At 57.7% G+C, this 8,956-nt stretch overlaps 2 protein-coding genes across 5 annotated transcripts; both read left to right on the forward strand.

The window, feature by feature from the left end:
- Positions 1-3,000: 3,000 nt before the first annotated feature.
- Positions 3,001-4,783, forward strand: LOC309439088 (sulfotransferase 1 family member D1-like; the record flags this gene model as incomplete). The annotated part of the gene is given in 8 exon segments (XM_082051217.1): positions 3,001-3,078; positions 3,082-3,145; positions 3,230-3,355; positions 3,456-3,553; positions 3,651-3,777; positions 3,867-3,961; positions 4,392-4,556; positions 4,670-4,783. Coding segments are annotated over 8 exon segments (867 nt in total).
- Positions 4,784-6,160: 1,377 nt separating this feature from the next.
- On the forward strand, positions 6,161-8,629 carry LOC309439184 (sulfotransferase 1B1-like). Of its 4 annotated transcripts, none has more exons than XM_082051379.1 (8): positions 6,161-6,316; positions 7,002-7,222; positions 7,320-7,448; positions 7,555-7,652; positions 7,759-7,885; positions 7,971-8,065; positions 8,141-8,321; positions 8,394-8,629. In XM_082051379.1, exons 2-8 carry the CDS (start codon positions 7,042-7,044, stop codon positions 8,504-8,506), a joined length of 924 nt encoding a protein of 307 aa, XP_081907505.1. In that variant the 5' UTR covers positions 6,161-6,316; positions 7,002-7,041; the 3' UTR covers positions 8,507-8,629. The 4 variants fall into 4 exon arrangements, with proteins under 4 accessions (XP_081907505.1, XP_081907506.1, XP_081907507.1 ...); XM_082051380.1 differs by having other exon boundaries at positions 7,071-7,222; XM_082051381.1 differs by having other exon boundaries at positions 7,074-7,222.
- The last annotated feature ends 327 nt before the right edge of the window (positions 8,630-8,956 follow it).

Here is an 8,956-nt window from a genome sequence, read left to right on the forward strand (position 1 = left end):
ATCCTTGTGACAGTCACCTTTTATGTATTTGTAAACATTAATAAGGTCACCCTCAGTCTCCTCCAAGCTAAAGAGCCCCAGCTTCCTCAGCCCTTCCTCTTAAGGGTGATGCTCCACTCCCTTAATCATCTTTGTTGCCCTATTTATTCAATGTTTGACAGTTCATATGGAATTTGTGACAGTGATTGATTTATGATCTGGCCAATGGCCAAGCTCATCAGAATAAGCACAAACTGAAAAGAGCTGGAGCTGCATAACAACTGGAACCAGAAGGAGCTGGAGCTGAAGAGGAGCTGGAACCATCCTTGAACTGGAGCCTTAAACAAGCCTGAAGCATCTACAGGCTGGAGCTGCCCATGAACTGGACCTGAAAGAAACCAGAGCAGTGAAACTGGTACAGAGAAGAACTGGAGCCTCCTACAAGCTTCATGTGAACCAAATGAGGGCACAAACCAAATAAAAGGGTACACAACAAATAAACTGGTGCACACACCAATACAGGGACACACACCAAAACACAATAGGTGCATAAACCCCAAAAACACGGGTGCAAAACCCAAAAAAACACGAGCATGCAAGCCATCAAAAAACAAATGCAAATCCTCACAAACAGGAGCACAGACTAGTCCCACAGACCAAGCTCGGGCAGAAACAACCGGGGCCCCCAACAGCCTCAGCGGTGTCAGCGGGTCTGGGCCAGACTGCCTGAGTGCCCGCTCCGGCCTCCCCGGACACACCCCCAGCCCGGCCCCGGCTCACGGGGGGCTGCGGGGATGGGAACCGCCGCCCCGTCCCTGCACCCCTAACAGCCTGCAGCCCTGCCGGGAGACGAGACGCCCCTTTCGGGTCTGCAGCACATCGAGGGCCGAAATCCTGAGCACAGACCCGCCTGCCTGAGTCTTATACTGTTTTCTTCGAAGAAAAAACACTGCTTTAAAAAATTGCTATAAACAGACATACGTCCAACACAGAGAAAGATACAGGTCCTACAATGCCCCTCACAACTTGCAAAATGCTTAAAATTAAAATCCAAAGAACAGTGAAAGCCAAGGAGATCTGGGGACTACAGGAAGGAGGGGTTTTTTTTGTTTGTTTTGGCATCCACGGGGTCAGCCTCCCAGCTTTGGACGTGCTCACCGGGCACTTCCTCCCCGCCGGCGGCCCCCGGCGCTCCCTGCCTCGGGCCCGAGCTCCAGGCCCGGCGCCGGGATGAGCCTCCGCTCCCGCCGCAGCACTCGGGAGCTGAAAAAAAAGGCGCTTCGATCCAAGCCCGGCTCCGCGAAGGGCTCACAGCTGCCCCACGACCCCGCCGGGGCAGCCCAAAGGCTGAGCCCCAGTGGAAAGCAGTTCCCCCAGCAGCAGCTCCCGCAGTCACCGCTTCCAGCTCCTCCGGCTGCGGCAGAGCCAGCGCCGGGCCGAGGGATTTGTCCTCCTGGCAGCCGCTGCGGACAAAAGCCGGGGAGAGGAAACCGGAGGAAGGAAAACAAAAACTGATCGCCGGGCTGCTTAAAGCGGCCGGGAGACAGTGCCGCCCGCGGTTCCGCCCACCGGCTGCATTTGCCCCGCGCCGGGGCCGTGAGACCCGCGGCCGGATACGCTCCGAAAAAACGAACTGCCCGGTCCCGGTGCAGCTACAGCCGGTTCCCAGCACAGCGGCACCCCCGCACCGGCCCGGAGCCGGTTCTCGAAGACCCCAGGCCGGGCAGAGCCCTACAGCCCCGCTACCGCCTCTGCGCATCCTCCCGCCGCAGCGGCGGCCCCGAGCGGGGGATTTGAAGTCCCGGGACGGCCGCGCACGTGCCGCCACCGAGTCACGTGACTGCGGGTTCAGAGCCCCGCACAGTGACGCCGCCTGGCGGACACGGAGCGGCAGCGCGGGGCAGAGCGGGGCGGCAGCGGTGACACTACCGTGGCGCCCGGGCGCGACCCGCCAGGCGTCGTCTGCTACATCCCGGCTGCCCTCGCCCCACTGTCACGGGGCCGTGTCCGCCCCCCGGACACGGGCCCATGTTTCTGCCCACAACAAGGCTTCCGTCTAAGCTCCCCATGCCATCCCATGTCCACACCTAACTGGCACGGGGGGCAGTGTTGTCCCCCAGGCTCTACCAGCTACCCTCGATGTCTCCCCAGGGGATATCCACCCCAAAAGCCCCCCCCACTCGACTGTTGGCCCTTTAAACCTGCTCCCCATCCTCCTTGTCTGAGCTGGCCTTCATTAACCATTACCAAAATGAAGTTGGGGAGAGGCAGAAGGGCGTGAGTGCACTGAGGCTCCCGGGTGAGCAGTGCTGCCGACCAGCGCCCACAGGACCCTGGCAGGTGCTGGTGGGGGGGATGGTGGAGAGGGACCCTTTGTCAGATCTGTCCCTGTGTCCCCAAAACCCCATGGCACCCGTTAAAGGGGGTTAAGTGGGGTGGGAGGAGAAGCGGTTCTCCCAGTCTCTCACATCTTGGATTTAGTACATGGGCGGTACCAACATCATGGTGGTACCATGCAAAGGAATGGAGCACCCACCACGCTGACACCAGCAACACCTCCACCACTTGTGATATGGGGTGGACTTAACCCTGGGCTCTGCCAACCCCAGAGGCAACTGGGGGGCTCCAGGCTGAGCCCCAACACACAGATCTGGGGCTCTGCTATCACAGCCTGGGACAGCACCATGGGCCTGGCCCAGCACCGAGTTTGTGCTGGGAGTCGACGCCACAGGATGTGGGCTCTGGTTTCCAGACCCCCAAACTGGCCAAATGAGTCGCGTATCAAGCACCCAAAACACAGGACTTAGTGTCTGCTTCTGACCCCTATCAATGGCCAGATGAGCCTGGTTTCAATCAATAATAACACGTGACTTAGTCTCCTTTTTTAATCCCCAAAACTGCCCAAATAAGCCCAGTTCCAAGCATCCCGAACGCAGCACTTAGTCTCTGCACTTCTGCAGGCACGGTCCAGACAGTGCTGTCACCGCTTTCATTGCCACCAGGGAGGAGCCACCATGCGCCATGGGGAGGGAGGACATGGTCAGAGAGGAGCTGGGCAGACTCCACGGCATCCCCCTCTACAAGTACTTTGTGGAGGGTTGACCACAAATGGAGGCTTTCCAAGCCCAGCCAGATGACCTGCTTATTGCTACCTACCCCAAATCAGGTGAGTGGCCCCCGGGGGGGGGGGGGTGCAAGGTCGGGAATGGGGGTGACGCCAGCCCCTTGCAATGTAGTCCCTGTGACACAGGTACAACGTGGCTGAGTGAGATCCTGGACATGATCTACCATGACGGTGATGTGAACAAGTGCCGGCGGGATGCCATCTTCAACCCGTTGCCCTTCCTGGAAAGAAAAGCACCTGAGATACCAAGTGGTGAGAGCCCCAGCCCAGCCACCCCCCTAGGTTAGGTGGGCAGGGGTCTGAGCTGGGTGAGGATGCTGGGGCTCACACCGCTAAGCCCCCTGGCCTGCAGGTGTTGAGCTGCTGGGTAAAACCGCATCCCCGCGGCTGGTGAAGACCCACTTCCCAGTCCAGCTCCTCCCAACTTCCTTCCAGGATAAGGACTGCAAGGTAACACCTAGGGTGACCCCATCTCTCACCCCAGATGGGTAGCAAAGTGGGGGCACCCCTCTGCACCCACCCAAACCACATCCTTGGCTGTCCCCAGGTAATCTACTTGGCCCGCAACCCCAAGGACGTCGTCATTTCCTACTACTACTTCTACCAAATGGCCAAGATACACCCTGACCCTGGCACACTGGGCGAGTTCTTGGAGACCTTCGTGGCTGGCAAAGGTGAGCCACAGGGTTCCCATTCTGAAATACTGGTGGGGAGGATGCCCCCTACCACCCTGTTTTTTCAACTCCTTGACCACATTCCACAGTAGCCTACGGATCCTGGTATGACCATGTGCAGGGCTGGTGGGAGAAGAGGCAGGAGAAGCAGCTCCTCTACCTCTTCTACGAGGATATGAAGAAGGTGAGGGCAGGATGCAGGGGAGGGTGTCCCAGCTGTCCCACCCCCACAGCCTTTTCAGCAACCTCCCCATGTCCACCACCTCACAGGACCAGTCATGGTAGATCATGTCCAGGATCTCACTCAGCCACGTTGTCCCTGTGGTACAGGGACTACATTGCAAGGGGCTGGCGTCACCGCCGTTCCCGACCTTGCACCTCCTCCCCAGGGGCCACTCATCTGATTTGGGGTAGGTGGCAATAAGCAGGTCATCTGACTGGGCTTGGAAAGCCTCCACCTGTGGCCAACACTCCACAAAGTACTTGTAGAGGGGGATGCCGTGGAGTCTGCCCAGCTCCTCTCTGACCATGTCCTCCCTCCCCATGGCCCGTGATGGCTCCTCCCTGGTGGCAATGACAGCGGTGACAGCACTGTCTGGACCATGCAACGGGAGGTACACAAGATCCTGCAGTTCCTGGGCAAGGAGGTGGCAGAGGGGACAGTGGTGAGGGTCCTCCACCGCAGCTCCTTCCAAGAGATGAGGAAGAACCCTGCTGCCAACTATGAAACCATGCCCACCTTCCTGATGGACCACAGCCTCTCCCCCTTCCTCCGGAAAGTTGGGGTTCGGACAGCGGCAGAGGCATCCCTGGACTGTCTTGCAGCCCCATTCCACAGCTGCAAATACTTTGGGGGTGTCAGGGTTATCCCCTGCTTGCTTTTTCACCTCCAGGAATCTCCAGGGACTGGCAGAACCACTTCATGATGGCCCAGAACGAGCGTTTCAACCAGCACTACCGACAGCGCATGGCGGGTTCTCACCTCCATTTCCAGGTGGAGGTGTGACGGGGCTTGTGTCTCCCCAAATCCGAGGGGGCTCTGCTTCTCACTGCTCCCCCAATGGAGTATCCTCACACCGATTCGCTTTTCTCCCTGCAATAAATTGGGATAACTGAAGGGCAAGACATTGCTTGTGGGGAAGGGTGGGGGACTGAACACCCCCCAAATCCTGGGCAGTGGTTGGGGACATCTCCATGCACGTTGGGTGGGAGGGTGGGTGCACACATCAGATTTTTTATCTGGTTCTGCATTACCTGGGGTGGGCATCCTCTTAAAAAGCCACTGCTGGCCTGGGAAGCCTCAGGCCACCAAGGCATCTGGAGGGAACAAAGTTAATTGAGAAGTGGAAAAATTCCAAAGCACCAGCAAACCCTCTGCCCCAAATATCTCATGTGCACAGGAGCTTTTGTGCATCCGCGTTTCTTTACAGGGCAGGCAATGGCCAGGCTTGCCCCAAACTCTGTGCCCAGGACAGAGCACATCAGCCTGTGTTTTTTTGGAGCAAAGGCAAAGAGAAACACCTCCCCACTGGCATTATCACCGTCCTTGCCTGATGGATAACTCACCCTGCTACCTCCCTGTCAAGCCCTTCCTCAGAGATGGCTGAAGCAAACCAGTCCCTGTACTGTTGGCACCAATGATTTGCACTTTAAGCCCCAAATTGCCCTTGTTACACCTCATTTTTCCAGCCTGTTCTTTGAGTGGAGGCTTTTCAGTAAGGCAGTCTTATGGGGTTGTTTCATCCCCAAAGAGATATGACCTGGATCCGACTGCTAAACCCTTTCCACACATTTATTTAAATGCTGATGGGTATCTCTGAGCTTCCCCAGCTCCCGACTTTGCTCAAAGTGGAGCTTTTTCCAAAAAATCCCTGTGTGGGGTTGGCACATGCAGCCTATTTTTCCTGGCCGATGGACAGACAGGAAGGGAGGGCATGTCCCTGCAAGCAAAACACCTGACACGACATGTCCCACATCACAGGGAAATTTGCCCCAGGGACAAATCAGGGATGTTTTCCCCAAGGTTGCAAACAGGCGAGCTGTTCCCCCCTCCTGGCTACCATGTCTCCTGCCCCTGTGCACCCCCAAAGCAGGAAGCAGTTAAGAAACATTCAACCACCACCGTCCCCTTTAAACCCTTTTCCTGGCAGCACAAGATCTGTTGCGTTTGTGTTTTTACAATCCTGCAAACTTTGGACCTGTATTTGAGTGCCCTGAGTGTGTGGTTGGGGGAGGGGGTCACCAAAACCTCACCCCCGCATCCTGCTAGCAAGCTGCACACTGCTGTGAGGAGCTGGGGACATCCATGTGGGTGGCACCCGGATGGGGACAGGGTGACGTTGAAACCCCCCGGGACGTGGGTTGGGATTTTCTCACTGCATTCTGATCCATGGAAAGTGCTGGGACCGGGGTTGACCTGGCTCCCTTCCCTAATGACGTCTCCTGAACTCGGGTGTCCCCAGGCACCTCCCCACGCCTCCATCTTCCGCACAAGCAAAGCTTTACCTCCTTCCTGCCCGAGCGCCTGAGGAAGAAGCAGGTAATGGGGAGATCCCAGCTACGGTTTGGGGCTCAGCACCCCAAAAGTGAAGGGTCTGTATGTGCGACATGGGGGGACATGGGGTGGGGGTTGGGGCGGGGGCCTGGAGGAGCCCAAGCAAGGCTTCCCCAAGCTGCTGTGAAACAGAGGCCCGAGCAAAAAAAAGGAGGGGGGGATTGGGCACTGAGTGCCCATGCCAGAGTCCAAGGGTGGTGGAGATGACAACGGTGGCAGCTGGCTGTGCCCATCCCTGGCCACGTCAGGAACACCCCAGCTGCCAGAGTCCAGGGTCACCCGGGTTTTATCTTGCTGTCTGAGTCACATTGCTCCTACAGGGACCTGCCCTCAAAGCTGCCTCCCTCCTACCCTGAAAGCTCAAGATGAAGCTCAGGCAGGGTACATTTTGAGCCCCTTTTTGTGCAATCCTGGAACAGTCCCCCTGTCTGGAAGTAGTTCAGAAAGCAGCCCAAAACTCTAGTCAGCAAAGCCCCAGTGAACTTTTACACCCAAGGAACGGTGCTGCTGGCTGGGTATGGGAAGCTGCCCACTGCCTGCACCGACCTGAAGCCCCTTGGGCCAGCCATGCCCCTCCATGCTCCAGCTGACCCCCAAAATCCCTGCAGGAGGCAGGTACCACCTCTCAGGACATCAGCAAACAGGGGATGGTTTCCTTCCCCTTGGCCAGGAGAGGTGGGCTCAGCAAGGATTTTGGGGACACCCTGGGGATGAGGTGGCAACAAGTCCCAATCAAAAGCAGGATGGCGGATTTGAGCCCCTACTTGCGGCAGCCCTGGAGCACAGTGCACGGCATTCCCATGGTCTGCGCGTTTGCTCTGGGCTGGGAGCGGATTGACACCTTCCAGAGCCGTCCCGAGGACATCGTGGTGGTCACCTTCCCCAAATCTGGTGAGTGTCCCAGCCTGGGATATGGGGATGTTCCTCCAGTGCCCGTGATGGGGCTCTGGTGAGAACAGTGCTGGCTGGACACCCGGCTTCTTGCCAGGCACCACCTGGCTTTGCGAGATCGTGGACATGATCCTGCAAGGAGGTGACCCTGAAAAATGCAAGCGGGACCTCATCTTCAACCGGGTGCCCATGCTGGAGTTCGCCGCCCCTGGGGAAATGCCAGCAGGTAGCAGAGGGGATGTGGTGCAGGGCAGAGAGTTCTGGATGGGGACGAAGCTTGGGATTTGGGGTTGGGGGCAGCCCGCTGGCAGCAGAAGGAACCTCCTTTGCAGGCACAGAGCTGCTGGACGCCATGGCATCCCCTCGCATCATCAAGACTCACATCCCAGCTCACATCTTGCCCAAATCCTTCTGGGAAAATCGCTGCAAGGTAATGGGTTGGAGGCGACACACCTGGAGGGACCCAGCAGAGATAAAGGGGTGACTTGCCCTGAGGGGACTTTGCGAGTCCCCATGTGTCACTGAGCCCTCTGCAGATGATCTATGTGGGGCGTAATGCCAAGGATGTGGCCGTCTCCTTCTACCACTTTGACCTGATGAACAAGTTGCACCCCCACCCTGGGACGTGGGACCATTACCTGGAGGAGTTCATGGCTGGCAGAGGTGAGACAGGGCACCTGCGGTGCAGGTGGGGACCCTGTGGATGCTGTCACCCAGTGACTCCCCGCTGGCCACTCTCTCCATACAGTGGCATTTGGTTCCTGGTACGACCATGTCAAGGGCTACTGGGAGCGGAGGAAGGATCACCCCATACTCTACCTTTTCTATGAGGACGTGAAGGAGGTAGGGCACTGAGTTGGTTGGTGATGTGGGGTCTAGGGGATGATGCGGGGATGATCATCAGCCTCTGTCCCACAGGACCCCCGCCAGGAGATCGCCAAGGTAGCCCAGTTCCTGGGGAAGGAGCTGCCAGAGGCAGCACTTGACGCCATCACCCGACACACCTCCTTCAAAGCCATGCAGGACAACCCCACCACCAACTACACCATGGTGCCCATACACCTCATGGATGTGGGCATCTCCCCCTTCATGCGCAAAGGTGAGTGTCCCCGGGGTCCTGTCCCATCGTGTCCCCTCGGTCCCCACTGAACCCCACCTTGCCCGGCCCCAGGCACCACAGGGGACTGGAAGAACCACTTCACTGTGGCCCAGAGCGAGCGCTTCGACCAGGACTACGCACAGAAGATGGCGGGGACTGACCTGTGCTTCCGAACCCAGATCTGAGACAGCGTCACCTGGCACCCTCACATCCGAACTGTGCCAATGGCACCACCGCCATGCCGGGGGCTCCTTTCCATCCCCTGGGACTGCTGCAGAGAAATAAAACGTCCTCCCTGTCCCCTCTGAGTGATGCTCAGTGCCCTGTGCCTGCTCCGACCCCCACCTAGGGCTGCTGGCCTCTCCTCAGTTGGTGTCACCACACGTCCCCAGGGAGATCACCCTGTCGAGGGCTTAGATTGCGGGGTGACAATAAAACCCTGGCAGATGTATTGTTAACCTCCTCTCCCCCCACTTCCATCTTTTGCCCCTCCCTCTCCCCCCTTCCCACTCAGGACAGGCGATCAGGAGGAAAGGAAGGACAGAGAGAAGAGAGTTGGAAAAATTAACAATGTTTTACTAATGCTACTAATAAGAATAGAGAAAATAATACAAAATATACAAAACCAATCTTGA

The sequence above is a fragment of the Streptopelia decaocto genome (genome assembly GCF_964273445.1).
Source record: "Streptopelia decaocto genome assembly, chromosome: 4".
NCBI lineage: Eukaryota > Metazoa > Chordata > Aves > Columbiformes > Columbidae > Streptopelia > Streptopelia decaocto.

Excerpts from the sequence above, each read along its gene's own strand:
- LOC309439184 (XM_082051379.1), top strand. The coding sequence starts at position 7,042 with ATGAGGTGGCAACAAGTCCCAATCAAAAGCAGGATGGCGGATTTGAGC. Across the intron at positions 7,449-7,554 it reads CCCTGGGGAAATGCCAGCAG|GCACAGAGCTGCTGGACGCC; the intron begins GTAGCAGAGGGG and ends CCTCCTTTGCAG. Across the intron at positions 8,322-8,393 it reads CTCCCCCTTCATGCGCAAAG|GCACCACAGGGGACTGGAAG; the intron begins GTGAGTGTCCCC and ends GCCCGGCCCCAG.